The sequence below is a fragment of the Harmonia axyridis genome, chromosome 2, assembly GCF_914767665.1.
Source record: "Harmonia axyridis chromosome 2, icHarAxyr1.1, whole genome shotgun sequence".
NCBI lineage: Eukaryota > Metazoa > Arthropoda > Insecta > Coleoptera > Coccinellidae > Harmonia > Harmonia axyridis.
Genome location: NC_059502.1, coordinates 36,177,498 through 36,194,820, shown reverse-complemented (window position 1 = coordinate 36,194,820; position 17,323 = coordinate 36,177,498). Strand labels below are relative to the sequence as shown.

General features: G+C 34.0%; 2 protein-coding genes across 6 annotated transcripts in view; one reads left to right on the top strand and one right to left on the bottom strand.

Moving 5' to 3' along the window:
* The window catches only part of LOC123673245 (tyramine beta-hydroxylase), a 63,473-nt gene extending 60,165 nt beyond the window's left edge, over positions 1 to 3,308 (top strand). For all 5 annotated transcript variants that reach the window (XM_045607717.1, XM_045607721.1, XM_045607719.1 and 2 more), the window contains one exon: positions 3,012 to 3,308. In XM_045607717.1, coding sequence (XP_045463673.1) covers positions 3,012 to 3,243 — 232 coding nt within the window. In that variant the 3' untranslated portion in view covers positions 3,244 to 3,308. The remainder of the gene's footprint in view (positions 1 to 3,011) is intronic.
* Positions 3,309 to 3,512: 204 nt separating this feature from the next.
* LOC123673244 (lipase maturation factor 2-like) lies at positions 3,513 to 17,068 on the bottom strand. The gene is made up of 10 exons (XM_045607716.1): positions 16,682 to 17,068; positions 16,418 to 16,601; positions 16,253 to 16,354; positions 10,983 to 11,179; positions 9,720 to 9,898; positions 8,767 to 9,001; positions 8,417 to 8,622; positions 7,598 to 7,838; positions 7,261 to 7,477; positions 3,513 to 4,986 (listed from the first exon to the last, which is right to left on the bottom strand). The coding sequence occupies exons 1-10, from the start codon at positions 16,782 to 16,784 to the stop codon at positions 4,728 to 4,730; spliced, it is 1,923 nt and encodes a 640-aa protein (XP_045463672.1). The 5' UTR covers positions 16,785 to 17,068; the 3' UTR covers positions 3,513 to 4,727.
* Between the last annotated feature and the right edge of the window lie 255 nt (positions 17,069 to 17,323).

Here is a 17,323-nt window from a genome sequence, read left to right as displayed (position 1 = left end):
TCCTTGGGGTGCGCCAGCAATGTTCCCTTCTGAAAAGGATGTAGTCGCTTCTGGGGTCCACTGGATTTTCGCTTTTCCTTTCAACGTTGGAACTAGTAGATCGTTGAGCGGGCCAATGTCTGTGATGAAACGACGATAGAAGTTTTACATACCCAAAAATCTTCGAAGGTCTTTGGCGGTTTGACGGTTGGCTGTACTCCAGGATGTCTTGGACAGTGGTTTCGTACCTTCAGCAGAGACGAGGTAGCCTAGGAACTTCACTTCTTGTTGTCCGAAACTACACTTTGCTGGATTGAGGACGATGGAGTTTTCTCGGAATTTCTCGAATATGGTGCGAAGATGTTCCATATACTCCTCTTCGAACGATGAGGCGATCAGCACGTCATCGATGTAGCTGAAGCAGAAGTCTAGTCCTCGTAGAACACATCGATAAATCTCTGGAAGGTCTGAGCAGCGTCTCTGAGTCCAAAAGTCATGAATGGGAACTCGAATAACCCAAATGGAGTCGTGATGGCGGTCTTAGATATGTCTTCTTCGGCTAGAGGAATATGTTTGTACGCTCGCACAAGATCGAGGGTAGAGAAGATCTTCTTCCCATGGAGGATGTGAGCATAGTCCTGTATGTGCCTCACAGGATATTGGTCAGGGATAGTCCGGGCGTTCAAGGCTCGGTAATCTCCGCACGGTCTCCATTCTTCTGAACCCTTGTTCGGTGCGAGGTGCAGCAGGGACGACCATGGACTCTTGGACGGACGGGCGATTCCTAGCCGGAGCATGGCTTCGAACTCTTCTTTGGCCGCCTTAAATTTCTCTGGTGCCAAGCGCCGTGGTCTCGATGCAACTGGTGGTCCATTGGTCGTTTTGATGTAATGTCTGGTCTGATGTGTCATACGTCCGGGAGCTCCTTCTGGTCGGGTAATTTCTGGGAAAGATTTTATCAATTCATGGTACCTGGAAGATCCGTTGACTGTCTTGACTTCTGGGATGTTGCACTCAGTCACTTCTCCTCGAGTAGTGAGTTGGGTGGTTCCGTCCAAAAGTCTTTGGTTTCTTACGTCCACGAGTAGGTTGTAGAAGCTCAGGAAGTCGACACCGATTATGGGTTTGGATACATCTGCTATGACAAACCTCCAGGTGAAATCTCGGCGTAGTCCTAAGTTTAGTGTGAGTGTGGTTGTACCATACGTTGCGATGGCCGATGGGTGTCCCATTGGCTGCTGATAGGACGTAGTCCGACTTCTCTCCCACTGTTGACTGCACTTCGTGGGAAGACGCACAGATCTGCTCCAGTGTCGACCAGAAACTGTAGCTTGGAGACCCTATCGGTGATGAACAGGCGCGTGAAGTGAAACGCGTGAACGCCTCTAGTGAAGGCCCCCCTCGTTTCCCGAGGTGTAGATGCAGGGCTGTCTGCATCTAGTGGACCTGGCTCCAAATCTCCAATGATACCAGCACTTGCCGTCGATTGGCTGTCGGCCTCGACTATGGTTTCTTGGACGGTGCTGGGAACAGTCTCGGCTCCTGTCTCTCCGGGTACGATCTGTGTGGGCTGCCAGTTCAGCTCTCAAGGTCGCTATCTCCTGGTTGAGACCGAGTGTGAGCTGTGCTTGTTTAGCTCTGATGATGGCTTCTATGCTAGTTGTCTCATTCACCAGTTGTACGGGAGGTCGGAATTCTTCCATGATGTGGTCTGCGTAGACGGCTAACTCTTGGAGACTGCTGTCTTTCACGATGGCTAACGATACCTGGACACTCCTGGGCAGATGATTCATCCATAGCGATTTCATTAGGCTCTCCGGAACCGCTGGATCAGCAATGCCCTGTAAATGGCGAAGAAACTGCGAGGGCTTACGGTCTCCCATTTCTTCTCGCTCCAGGAGGCGTCGGGTCTTCTCCTCTTGAGTGGAACACAGACGTCTAATCAGCTCCGTCCTCAACTTGTAGTAGACCTCCTCGGTAGGTGGATTCATGATGATGTCATTCACCTCCGTTGCATATTTGGCTGGTAGGGCACCCACGACATAACCAAACTTAGTCCGATCCTGCGTCACCCCCGCGCTGTGGAAACTTCCTTCAACCATAGCGAACCATAACTCGGGATCGGTGGCGGCAAATTCTGGCATCCGGACTGCGTCTCTTGATACCTGGGCTTCTTGTGAAATTTTTCTTCGGGATTGACTTCTTCTTCAAATCACGTCGGGGTCACCAATTTCTGGGTTGTGGCCCTTATACTGTGACTGAAGTAGTTCACGGCCAAGGACAATTTAGGGAAATAAAAGAACGGGATGAAAACACTTATTCAGTTTATTTCCAACCCATTAAAAATGTGTGAAGAAGATGATAATTTTTCTAATCGATTCTCAGGGTCGCTGGTCACTTGGGACGTTGCAGGTAATTTTTCGTCGGTCTCGGGAACAGCTGTGAAAATCTTTTATCTTGTCGTTGTCGATGCAAGTGTTGAACATATGTTGTAGTTGTAGACTGGTCTGTACTCAATTTTTTTATTCGCCCTGAAATGCCGACTTTTATGGGTATTCCGGCTGTTTTCCATTCGACCGTTAGCAAAGCCTTTCTATGGATCCCTTAGGGGTGTGGCTTTGATAATCCTAAGTTTGTATACCGAATTGTTCAGTTCTCGGACTTACAATACTTTCGAAGGAATCGATAGATTCCCTACATGTTGTAGAAATATTCACAGTTCGAGAAATGATTCCTCAAATACCATGGGCGCCCGCAGGGGGGGCCATGACCCCCCCCCCCCCTGAGATTTTGATTACCTCATTTTTCAGCACAACACCCTCAATATTATTTTGTCAATCTAAAGGGCATGGAAAAAAGGAAATTAATGGATTCACAAAATTTTCCGGTTTTCAATGACGATCGTGGACACGCCTTATCGTTTTTCAATAATTTTCATTTTGCCCCCCCTGAGAAAAATTTCTGTGGGCCCCCATGTCAAATACACTTTCTATTCTTTGACTTGTTGAATTAACTCCCCAATTTCTTTTCAGATGGGAAGGACAAACAACTTCATCTTCTCAAGGTATATCAGATAACTACAAAGCTATAGAATGGAATAAAATGCGTATTCAGCTCTTGTTGGAGGTTTATGCAGAATCTCCATTGAGTATGCAATGTAACATGTCATCAGGAGAAAGGTTTCCAGGATACTGGGAGAACACTCCTTTACCTCCAATTCTCACTCCTTTACCACCTCCTCAAAGAGAATGTACAAATTTATGAATTGATTAACTAACTCAAAATCAAAATATATAACATTATTGTATTTAATACAATGTTTCAAGTAATCATTGAAGTATCTCTTGCTCCCTTATCATTATTCACATCTGCTCAAACTAATAGAATTAAATCACATAATCAATTTGGTTTTTATTCTATAAAAAAAGTACTTTAACAAAGAAAGATGATTTCCATAGCACCTTCCTATTTTGTATTCATCCACTGTCACATATAGAGGTTATAATAATTCCAGGGAGAAATAAAATACAGTCTCAACAAAAATTATAGTATGACTTTATTTATAAAATGCACTCTTGCAAGATATACATGTTGATATATAAATAATGATAAAAATTGTGAATTTCTTAAACACCAATATGTAAATGTGTACTAAACTTTAATTCTTTTCTATTAGTTCCAATATACCAATTTTATAACAAAAGAGAATATTATAATCACACATGTTCTTATATGACAATAATTGTATATGTATAATTTCAGAAATTAAATAAAATTTATGATATACAACTTCATTAATTATCCTCTAATGTTATCTGACTTTCATCAAACAAAAATCAAAACTGATTCATAACAAAATTGATTACTGAATAGTAAAAATCAAACTTAATGTATAAAAACCTGCAACCACAAAATCTAATGATAAATGTCATGTGCAATAACGTGAAAATAAATATTCAATATAGAATAGATTGGACATGTGAAAATATTGATTAAATCTTAAATAGTATTCTTAAATTTATACAAGATCATATAAATAATACTTTGAATCTTTTCAGTATAATGGCTCTAATCTTACATAAGAAATTAATTTGATTATTTCCAACTGATTAATTTTTTTCCTGTAGAGTGAAATATGTAAAAATAAAAATCTAGAAAAATAAAAGCAATGATACAAAACAAATAAATATTACAATAGTTTTGTTGAGTTATACCACTATAAAGAGAATATCACTGCAGTTGTGAAACATTTTTTGAACTGGAGTGTATTTGACAAGTGGAATTTTCAAAAATTATAGAACACATTATTTTATTACCAACAAGAAGATATTCATTCACCACTATTCTTTATGAGTTAAATCAATTCTTTGATTGATAAAATTACTCATACTCAAATTAATAAGAAATAGAACAAAATAAAAAAAAAACACACATTTAACTTAAAACACCTTTTTTTTGTTTTTCCAGTGAAATTATATCGAATGAACAGAAAAAAATTAAACGAAAATAAATAGATGATATTCGAAGCATATCACAGGTGTGAGGTAGAAATTTGCAACTAGAGGTTTTAGGATGAATAGGAAACTAGATCATAATTTTTCATTTTGTAAATAGAAGGATTGTAACATAATTACTGTTGGACAATATTTGGCACAGCTTACAGTTAGGCTTAGACATTGAAAAAGTTTGTGAATGAATATCTTAAAAAAAAATTCAGTTTGTGACTGAATATCTCAAAAATACACCTTTCATTTGCTTTTCGAAGATGTAGAAATAACGGCACATCCAGCAGTGAACACTGACCATAACAACAAGGTGGCCTCTAGGTGACTAGCTACATATCTAATTTTGTCCAAAATCTTTTTCCATATAGGATTTGGAACAACTTTGGCAGTTGTGGGGATCAAATTTCTCGCTTTCAGATATTCGGTAAGGACAGGGGAATCCTTTGAAAACACTGGGAAATACTCATTTTGTCGAACTCTGCTCCACCAGCTTTGTTGAGACCTAAAGAATTTTTAATTTTAATGGTTAATCTTGAAAAAAGGTCAATGATGTAATTGTATATAAATTACCTAATCAGAATAATGAATATTCGATTTGGGGCTTTAATATGAAAAGCCCATGATGAGTGGCCGTTATGAACGATATTACTTAGGATGGTATCATTCATTAGCCATTATCATTGAGCAATTGTCGTTCACCAAATCGATCTCTCTGTATTTCGTCACAATGTCTGTAATTTTCGAAATTTAAGCCGGAAATAGTCTCAAGCGGTAAGATTCCACCCACTAATGACGAATCCTTACTCAAATTCAAACTTTTGAACTGAGGAACATAGAAACTTGAAATTTTCAGGGTAGGTTCGGATCTCGAACGCCGCAATTAAGTTCGTTCGTGGGCAAAATCCGACTACGGGCAAATATTTCCGTCACTAGAGATCTGATCAGGTTGAGATTTTGCGTGTATATAATATATAAGTATTTGCCAAACTCTGTCTGTGGACAGTTTCGATCGAAATATTGCACATATACAACGTTATGAATAATTGCAACTTGAAACATCGTAGTGTCCTTTGAAATATTTTTAATTTACTTATCGCAGGTTTAGAAACAGATAGTTCTTGAAATTAGAATGAGGATTCATAATACATCACCCTTCGAAACCGCATATTAAGGGTGAGTCTTTGAATTGTACATATCTTTCAAGATTCCTAAGGCCAAAGGAAACATTTTTTTCCTTTACCTTTTTTCCGATTCGGCTCGGTTGAAAAGAAACAGGCTGTTGAAAATCCATAAAAAAAATTAGTTTTTAGTAATCTCTCACAAAAATCGAAGGAAATGATTTCGGAATATAGTTTTTTCATTGATATGATGAATCTTTTCCAAACATAAAATTCTATTTAAGTCCGGTCAACTCCAGAATGACCACTATACTAAGTAATAAAAAAAAAAACGAATCAGAAAAAATATCAAAGGAAAAAGTGTTCATTTTGACATTAGGAATCTTCGGTTTAAATATATTGGATGTCCCAAATTCGTTGTCTAGTGAGGGGATCTCAGAACCCCTTCGAGCTAGAAAAAAATTAATAGCACATTTTCAGGCTCGATTGTTGAGAGAATTAATTTGGTGAAAACCGCAACCTTATAAATTCAACTGTTTTCAAGAGAAAATTGGAAAACGACATGAAATTAATAATTCTTATAACTTCTTTATTATTGGTGCTATTTACATGAAACCCATTTTTTAGTAGCATCCATTGGTGTAATAATTTATTTTTTATTGCCATTAGTTTTGAAGTTATAATACAAACTTGTTTTTTTTTAATGTAAACCATAAACAATTTCTATAACAAATAAAATACCTAATTTTCCCTTTCAAAAATATATAACATGATATATGAATGTCTTATCAAACTATAAAAATTATTAAAAGTTTCAGTGTCACATGGCAAATCAACCAAGTGCCTATCTTTGTATAATAAGCTGTAACCTCAGATAATTAAAATAGTGGGTGACCACTAAGGTCTCCGGAATCAACATCATTAGATTTTTTCCTTTGGTCACATTTAAAGAACATTTATCAATTTGAAAATGTTGAAATGTTGAAAAAAAATAACGGTGTTAAATCCAGAGACCTTGGTGGCCATCGAATATTTTAATTAACTGAAGTTCATAGAATATTCTAGATAGGCACTTGATTGATTTGTAGAGTGAAATTGAAACTTTTGATGATTTTTATAGTTTGATAAGAAATTAATATATCATGTTATATATTTTTGAAAAGGGAAAAATTAAGCGATTTTAATTATCATACAAATTATTATGGCTTACGTTCAAAAAAATACAAGTTTGTATCACAACATCAAAACTAATGGCAATAAAAAATAAATTATCACACCAATGAATTCTACTAAAAAAAAATGTATTCAGATACACCCTGATGTATGATATACAATTTTATTGTAAAGTTGTTGAGATGGGCTATATAAAACTGTTTCAACAGAAGTAGATACATCTCAAGAAATTTACTGAAGGCACCAAAAGCAATTCAGTGAAATTCAGAGTTCCAAGTCACTGATGAATTGTAATTGAAAATTCTGTCTAACCCAAGAATTTGGTGTGAAGTGAACTCCTTCAAAAACAACTGCTGATCTAGAATAGTTGTTAACAAATGGCCGCTATCATAGGAATCATATTATAAAGTAACTGCAGCTTCAGTGAAAGCTGTTTGAAAATACCTTCTTAAAATTTCTTAAATTGGTATAATTTTTCATCTTACCCTTGATTCCACGAAGTATATTTATATTTATAAAGAACACCTCTAATAAATTTGGGAGGTTTTTTCAGGAAAGGAGAACGATTTCTATCTAAAAGACTAAGGACTTCGGGTGTTCCAAGCAAAAGACGATGGGTCAATGAAAGAAGCCATGGTTGTTTGTCGTAAGTACTTTGTGCAGCCCAATACATTTGCCAATCCAATCTCGGAGTATAAGGAGCTGAAAAAGGTATAATTAACAAAAACAGGAAAATAAAGAAATCATTGAGAATTGAAATAAGAAAAGAAATATGTTCTTAGAAAAGAATTAATAACACATCAGATTGGATTAACAACTCACCTACAAATGGCAATGAATGATTGATGTTACCAGGTTTGTACAAAAAGTTATATTCTACCCAGGGTCCATCAAGACTATCCGATCCTTCTAAAATAATTTCTGATCTTCCATCCACACCACTCATTTGTTTGAATAACAAATAATCATTGATTAAACGAATCTTGTGTAAACGGTTGTAAGTAGCCCTCACGGTAGGATGAACTGTGGTGTTAGTTGAAGAATGTAGGGAAGTTAAAGGTACCTGAAATATTGACAAGTACTTAATTATTCATAAGATTAAATAGCATTTGTAGTGAGTAGTCAAAAATTTCAATGAAAATTGGGCATCTATTAAAATCATCTATAATTTTAAATAAGGTAGAGAGGGTTTGTGGTGATGAATATTGTATCAAAAAATTATTGTATGTCAAAAAACATACTATGGAAGCTTACATCGCCAGAAATTGTATCATAAGTTTGTTGTATTGACTAATTGACAACAATTATACTTTGGGGTAATTATTGTCAATTACTAAAAATTTATCAAGATAAGTTCTATAGTTTTTCAAAATAAGAGCTCAATTTAAAAGCCCTTCTGATTGATTCTGATTTCACCAGAATATTTGTAAATTATAGATTTATAGATTTATTATCTGAATTCTAAATAATAGTAGATCTCTTTGAGCAGTGGTCTGGACCAGTTGGGAAGAGAACAAGGCATATTTTTTACGCCAAGACATGCGTCGACCGATTCCATTTCTTGCTGAAATGAATCTATATTCTGTAGACATGTCCTAAGAATGTTGAAACTTATTAATTATATCAGTTATATTCACTTACCGTTGAAGCAAAGAAAATCATAAGGACTAGTAGAGAAAACATAATAGTCTTAATGAAAGACCATATTTTATTCAACCAAGAATTGTTACTGAAAAGAATATTTGCTAAAGTGCTCAGAATGGTGAGGGCTAAAGTTGAGAGACCATAATACAAAGCAAAACTAATTCCCAATCTTGCTGCGACTTCAAAATTATCCTTGGTAAATGCTAAAAACAAAGGAAATGTTGATACAAGTAGGATATATCAAATTGAAATACTGAAAAAAGAAAGAATATATTTGTTCAACATTTGAGATTTCATAAAATCCATTAATTTTCCTATAAAACCTTACGCTTTGAACTGAAACTTACCTATTTTGGATTCTACTACAGATCCTTCAATTTTTAGAGAAAATATTGTTACTACTGCATAAAACAATGCTCCATGTATCAAAATATTTACAATATTTGCCACATATGAAGGTTCTTCACTAACTTTTTTTGACTGAATTCCTTTATCATCCAATAAGGACAAAGTGAGTACCACAATTAACAGGTTAGCAAAACTGAAATTTCCAGTTAAAACAATACATATTTGAAGGAATATCTGAAACAGAAGAACAACACAAATACTTATGAAGATATTGTAATAAAAACAATATTTCATTGCTATTTCTTATTCTATTCTGGTATCAATTATTATAGATATATAAACGGAAATTTTTACAAGTTATCATATGTGCATGCATTGTAATAAGTCTCATTGAAAATCATTACATAAGACATATTTTCATATCTGATGAGATTATCGCAAACTACATCAAATTAAAATTGATTACAAAAATTGGGTAATTTTTTTTATACTTTCAATAGGAAGTAAAGAATAGGTAAATGAAAATGTATAGTTCTCAAGCAAAATTTGGTCAAGTCAAAAAGTTTTGTTTCTTTAAGTATGAATGGTTTTTGCCACAATTTTTATTGTATGTAGAAGATCAAACCAAAAAATTTAGAGTGCATGTAGCCCCAAAGCTTATCAATATACAAGGAAATATGTTAAGTGGTTTTCCAATGTTTTAATCCAGAGCATAATAGTCGCAACCAATGTTTATATTAGAATTTTTATGGATTTTCTGAACTAGGAGGGATCATATCTACTAGACATTATAGAGAAAATTGGATAACATTTCTGATGTTTTCGATATTTACCGGAATACCAGGTGTTGAAATTCCACATTGAAATTTTTTGAAAATCTCAAAGTTTAGTGATTTTGTTAGTCACTTAGCTTACTTTATGTTCATATTATCTAATAAACAAATAAACTCACTTGGAAAATAAACCCAGTCAATCTGACATTTCTCATAGGAATGAAGAATAAGAAGGGCAGAATAATTTCTACTACATTTGTGTAGACACTTGTCAACTTCAAAAACCAATTTGGTAGATGATGTGCATACCATGATAGAGATGACGGCAGAGGCATTGATTGGAAATGGTAATTCAAGGCTAAAAAAAAGTGGTTAATTGTACCAATCAATTGCCAGATATAATGAAAAATGCGAATTATACATCAGTTATCGCCAATTCCCCATCATTTCTTTTTTTCAATTTTTGCAAGAAATATCTCCTACTCCATTTGTTGTCTGAGATCGTTACGTCTAAAAGCTAATAAAACTTCTAATTATTTCTTACATCTACTATTCTTTTGCAAGATTCTAATATTACTTCCGAGTATCCTTAAGGTAAAGTAAGCGTTGGAGTCACTTATGGGATGAAAAAATATTGGTCTTGGATTAAAAAATTTCCGCTCGCAAAATGGGTTTAGACCATCCTGAACTACTGCGATTTTGTGTTGATCTATGTGTCCGTACTTCTTTGTATAGTATATACAAAGTCACTTGATGGAAGCCAGAATATTTCGATTATACAAGGATTGTTCAAGTTTTCAGAAATTCCTTTGAGGCCAGTGAATTCATTGCCTAACAATACTTCCAAATAAACCCCGGTGTGTAGTGGACCACAGTATCTACTTCAAAGGGACATCTGGCCAAGCGTTTTTGGACTAATTCAAGTGTCTTTGGACATACTATAAAAGTTTTTACTTCTTCAATTCTCATCTGATTTTGATGAAATTCGTAATAAGTCCATTTTCAACAGTAAAAGATCCCATACAAAATTAAGCTTTTTCAAACCACGCACTGCATAAAAGGGAAATTGGCTTTCAGTGAATTTCCTCGAATTTATATGTTGTAGAACTCAAGATGCTGATCGAATGTCTTCATTGCATCACTGCTCTTAATTCAACCTTTAGATTATAGAGGGTGCTAATATATTCTAGCATTTCAAATGGTCATTGTGAAGAAACTTTTTCGAATATATAAACCAATTCTTGTATGCATTGATTGATTGTAGCTCTTAAAGTCCACTAGAGAAAAATGATTCCTGCAATCTCTGATAAATATGACTTAGTGTCTTGGCAAAAGATTCAGTAAGTATTCAAGAAAGCGGTAACATGCAAAAATGTATGTATTCAAATGAGGATTCCCATATGTAACTATAACCCACAACAGCAAATTATAGTTTTACATACCTGTCAAACTCCACCATTTAGGGCATCCGCTAATAAATTTAATAATGCCAGATGTTACCAAATACCTAAACAGTACCCATCGAAGCAACCAGAATCTTATGGCATCATTTTGGGAGCTTTTGTAGCCCCTCCTTTTTCCCGGCAATATTGGTGCCACCAGTAAAGCAATGAATCCAATTTCCAGCAATAAATCATCACTAAAAGGACATTAGATGCTATTTTAGAACAATGGCACAGTATTTTTGAATAAACAAAATAAGTATTAGAGAAGGAATGTACTTTTTTGCAAAGATACCACAAACAGATTTGCTCTGGCTCTCAAAGTTTCTGCGCTACATGACGATTTTCTAATTTTGCGATTTACATATATTGACTGCATGTCAGCTATTGCAGAATATATTGAAATAGTTGAACCAGGTATTTATAGATAATTTTACATAGAATCCAGTGGCATACATTTTTTTTCTTGGTGTCGCACTTTTTGACATAACTTATTATTTGTTTAATGGAACACTGTGAATATTTCTTAATTTTTGTCCTAGAGAACGCCAGTGTTTCAATGTATTCAGGAGAGAACTCGTATACTTAATTTATGAAGGAAATCTGAACTCAAATTAATATTTTGAAATTCTGTTCCTTGGATCAAATATATGGTATTTCCTTCCAGCAAGACAGGATTCCAGTCCAAAATGCCGGAATTACTGTCACATGGCTCGACCAGCATTTTCTCCAAAAATAGATAGGGACTAAATGACCTGTTGACCACCTCTAATCAAAATGGATGCAAGACAACATAATACTATACAAGAATTGAGAGTAGCTGCTAAGAACAGAATTTGAATAGTTCTCCTCACCGAGTACTAATTCGTGCTCAAATTCGATGTTCGTCCGGTCGTATACGCGATAACTTTCGAATGAAATGACCTAGAACTTTAAAAATTTCAGGATTCCGTACATGTGGTCGAACGAAATTCGAAATTCCTATTTCGAAACTCCAGGTTCGATGTAGCAAGATCATTTGCATTCGGATGTAAAATGATAATTTGCATTCGGATGTAGAATGACACGAAAACAACGGAGATGAAATTTTGGGTATTGATCTTCTTCAAGTTAGGTGCGAAATTTCAAACTACTGATAAAATGCAATAAGAATATTGAAACAAAAATAATAAATATGTCCGTGATTATCTCAGATGAATAAACATAGTTAGAGGGAGCATATTATGTCATTTTCAGTAGTAAATTTTGTCCCCAACATGAACTATCAAATTTGACATGAAGCGCGCAGAAATAAAAATATATCAGTGATATATTTCACTCAAGTCCATAGACATATACTGCTCCACAAAAGTTGAGGAAGTTCAGGGCTTTTTAGACTGTTTCAAAAGCTTTCATTTTTTCAGCAATTTTTTGAATATGATAGATCTAAATGTTTACTGACTTATCTAAACTATTTTTTTGTCCATTCCTTTATGAGTTTTACAGTTTCAGTTGAAAATTTATTTATAGTATTTGAAGTACAAAATCAGTTCATTCAAAAAATTAAAAAAATAAAGTTAAGTAAAAAGTATGGCCTCCTCGAACATCAACTACAGCTTGACAACGCGTTTGCATACTTTCAATCAGATAGTTGAAGCAGCCTTTATCAATTTCTCTCAAGAGTTGCGGTAAAAGCCGTCTGAGTTCTTGATGCGTATGAGGTGTTTGATGAGAATCTAAAGCTCTTTATAGCTGATTCCAAGCTTGTTCAATGAAATTGAGGTCTCACGACAGAGAGGGCAAGGCGAAATGTGAAATATCGTGGATTTCCAGAGCTTCAGTGATAATTCTCGCACGATGAGGTGACGCATTATCTTCCAAAAACAAGAAATTTGGCCTATAATAGGAACATGAAACAATGGAATCATGTTGTCATTAACTTGGTCTATGTAAATTTGCACATTCATGGTAGAATCAAGCACCAACATTTCTGTACGTCCATTCAAACAAATGTATCCCCTAACAGTAACTGTACCACCTCTGGACGGATGAATTTCCTGAACCGATATGCGATTTCTGGGCATCAGTGGATGGGTCCATACCCGAATACGCAGACTATCCAAAAACCCTCCATATCTCGACTTATCTGTGGACATTGCAGACCTCCATTGATTGTTCCAATTTATGTGCTCATTGACCCATTCCAATCGCATACGCATATGATTTTGAGTTAATGGAATGCTTTCAAAACGAACTTCAAACCTCGCCAAACGACGATGACAAAAGGCGCGCAATAATTGCCAAACCTTGGATTTCAGCAGGTAGATACAGAAAATAAATATTCTGCTTATTATAAATTCGAGAATTAGGTAAAATATCGGATTCCAAATATTCAAATTTGCATATTTAATTGAAAATCACTCAAATAAATATATTTCATTCAATATAATATACATTCATAACGATATAGTAAAATTGTGGATTTGAAAATATATCACAATCCGACAACGTAATCTAACCGTGTTGGGGGACATGTAAAAATTGCGTATACTCCCTCTATCTATGTTTATTACTCTAAGGTGATTACAGATCCGATCGGGTTGAAATGCGCCAATTAAATAATTGATATCTCATTTATATATCTTTATAAAGTTCTGTGGAATTCAAGGGTATTGGCGCAAAAAGGAACCAGCGGTCAAAAGCTCCTGAGTTCACGTAAATATTCATAATCATGTTTAACATATAGATGAGAGTAGAATTTCTCTTCTTCGTCCGTTTTGAAATTATTGAAATTTTTCAAAAATTATGTCTCACTTTTCCACATTCTTTTTAACATAAAGCATTTGCCAACACATTTATGTCATGGGTCATGATGAATAAAATTTAAAAAATTGGTAATCAATATTGTAGAATTCAATCTATTATGAAAGTCTAAAATTTCATCATGATAATTGATATCTATATTGCATAACATAACTTGAGCAGAGGTAATCTACTCTAAAAGATTAATGATATTTGTCAGAACAATTCTACCATGAATTTTGGAGAATTAAAAGAATGACAAGGGATGTAACATATTATTTCTCCTTTATACTGAATTATGCACAAGCAAATAAAAATGCAAATTTTACACTATAGTTCTTTTGTATCTTTTTGTTGAGCGCTCGTTTCCTGAGAATCAGATTTTGAGCGCTCATCAGTCATGCACAGCACAAATTACGCCTTACACTGTGTCCCTAAAGTATGGAACAAATTCATTTTTAGCTAAACAGACCATTTTAAGAAATAATCCTGAAACATGTCGATTTTTTATTTCATTTTACCGTATTTCAAAATAATAATCTAATATACAGGGTGAATTACTTTCGAGTAATGACGTCACCGTCATTCTTTTTAAATGGAACACCCCCATTTTGTCTCAATTTTCCGATTACTCTAGCTGAGCTGTTTACAGAAATGTATCACATGTTGATTCCAATTGGTACATGGTGGACAAAAATACAATAGTTTTGTGTGTGCTCATAAAGTAACGCATAACATTCTTTATTAGTTAAATTAACAATATTATCAAAAATACTTATTGTCTAGCGGCAATTGGTTTGAATGTAACACCCTATAGTTTGTTACATTTTATATTAATAAAAATGAGCTGTTTCCAAACATGTTTGGTACTTGTGGTCTAGCAGACAGAATATGAAAGAAATTATTTCTTATAAATTTAAAAAACATAATCGTCTAGTTTTTTGTGAAATGTCATTATTTTTTTAGTAATTTATTGTTCAATGACAGTTTAGTACAACAATATTTTGGTATTCGTGAATGTTCTAATTATTGCTTAGATTTAATTTATTATTTTTGTCCACCCTGTACCAATTGGAATCAACATGTGATACATTTTTGGAATCAGCTCAGCTAGAGTAATCGGAAAATTGAGACAAAATGGGGGTGTTCCATATAAAAAAAATGACGGTGACGTCATTACTCGAAAGTAATTCACCCTGTATATTAGATTATTATTTTAAAATACGGTAAATCAAAATCAAAAATCGACCTGTTTCGACCTTTCAGAAAATGGCACAACAATCTAGTGTTCCCATTTGAAAAAACATACCTTTGGGTCATAGCTTCATAATTAAGAACCCTTTTGGAAATACGAGCACGCCACTGAATTCTACGTTAAAAAGTGCCTGTATAATGTTTTAATTTCAGAGCTCTATCATCAGTATTAGCGGAGATATAAATGTTTTTCGATATCGTCATTTTTCCAATTTTCGCTTATAACTCGAAAACAAAAGAAGGTGGCCAAAAATGAATACTACCCTTGTTAGTTTCTCAGAAAAAGAGACCGAGAATGGGGTATCAGATTTTGACTATCTCATCTGGTTCAAAAGTTGTAGTGCTATAACATCGAAATTTGCCCACCCTGTACAATACAAAACATAATAAAGAAAATACGAAAAGAGAAAGAAAAAGAAGTACAATTTCCAAGAATGTAATAATATCATACGATATTAATTATCTATCTGGTTAATGTATCAGCAAAAACGCCATCAACATAACCATTGTCAAACAGAAGATTTCCACGCTATTATGTAGGAATCATAATCGAAAGTAACCCCAAGGAGAATGCATAATTAGTTAAGAAAAAAAAATGTCTGCTTGTAATATCTAATAAAATGGCAGTACAACAGATAAAAATCATTTTTAATCAGTTTAAGACTTTATATTATCCTAATAGTTAACTGAAAATTTAAAAGATATTCTAAATACATCACATACAATACCAAAATTAAGGAGTATGAAACAGAAAATATATGCATACATATATACATTAGTTGAAACTAAGAATATATTAAATCAATAGCTTATGGAGTCAGAAAAATTCATATAACAAGTTTCTAATCAGCTTAGACCATCAAAATTTTACTGGACAATCAAAACAAATATTACTAAGACTCAATAACTTTAACTATATATTGGAAAGCAAGGATTATCAAAGCATAATCCCATATTCGCACTAAATTCAGAAAATACTATGGATAGGCAGTTGAACTACCTATAAAATGTTTGAACAGATAAATTAATTAAATGATTAAATTTTTTTTTATTTGAGTGTTAACCAGAAATTCAATTGTCAACTGGGTAAAATATATGTATACTTTATAAAAAATCTGTTAAAATCATTGTGATAACCCTTTGATGCCTTTAAGAACAATTTTTTAAATGAAAATAGTTCCTTAGCAACTATATTTCTGCTATGAATCAAGAGGAAATTGAATGAAACTACTTACTAATTAGATGCCACAAACACTTGCCCTACTTGGTATAATGAGAAGTAAAGGGACCATAAACCAGCGAACAGAGGTAATGTACAAAGTTTCTGAGAAACAAACCTAAAATTAAAGATTAGGTAACCAGTTCAATCAATCATTCAGATAATAGAGAAAGAAATTTACCCTGTAAACGCTAAAAAACTGCCTAAAAGAGATAAAACGTCTAAGGCATAATTAACATCTAGTCCCAAATATGGGGCTAACCAAATTAATGTTGGTTGATAGTGGATTTTCGCCGATAACGTTTTATGTATACTGTTTTCTAAGAGGGATCTTGCAGGAAGAACTCCATTGTCGCCATATAGACCTAAAATTCAAGTTGGTAATTTTCATTAAAATTGATCCATTGAGATTTTTATTTATAATCAGAATATGGGAAAATTATACCTGGAGCCTGTATATAAAAGGAAACGAACGCAAACAAGTATACTATACATAGACATCGCAGAAAGAGTCCTTTGGTATATTTTACTGTATAAGACGCCTGCATGTCTGATTGCTCTTCATCAACCAACTCAAAACAATCAAAAAATCATCGATACTGTAAATTTTGAAGGTATATTTATCACAGATTACAGTTAGTCTGTGTATTTATACAGGACGCCGATGTCAATATGTGATTTCAGAATCCGAATTCAGAATCCAACAATCTCAGAATAAATTTGTTGGAGCTGATTCTGATTGGTTGAGAAAATGTCAAATTCAACAAACCAGAGTTTAAAATTACAAAACCGTGTAAAATAGACAAACAGTCACGAAGATGTGAAGAACTTCTAACATATCAATCAATGTAATTTATTTTACCAAATTTAGTACAGTAATTTTCAAGAAATACTGTCAATTAAACTAATGGTTTGTGCCTGACATTGTAGTTCTTATTGATAATAAGCGTCGAGTAGGCCATTATAATCTTTAGTTATATTAGTTAGTCTTTTATATTATTATTAATTATTAGTAAGTTATAACAAAATACAGATGATGGAAGCAGCGTTGCCAACCGTACGGTAATTACCGTATTTGTACGGTAAA

What these genes read in the sequence shown, in the direction of transcription:
- LOC123673244 (XM_045607716.1), bottom strand. Translation starts at nt 16,784, where the DNA reads ATGCAGGCGTCTTATACAGTAAAATATACCAAAGGACTCTTTCTGCGA. An exon ending in AGTTTTTTAGCGTTTACAGG is followed by an intron (nt 16,355 to 16,417) that starts GTAAATTTCTTT and finishes CTTTAATTTTAG; the next exon opens with GTTTGTTTCTCAGAAACTTT. An exon ending in TGATTTTCTTTGCTTCAACG is followed by an intron (nt 7,839 to 8,416) that starts GTAAGTGAATAT and finishes TCAATATTTCAG; the next exon opens with GTACCTTTAACTTCCCTACA.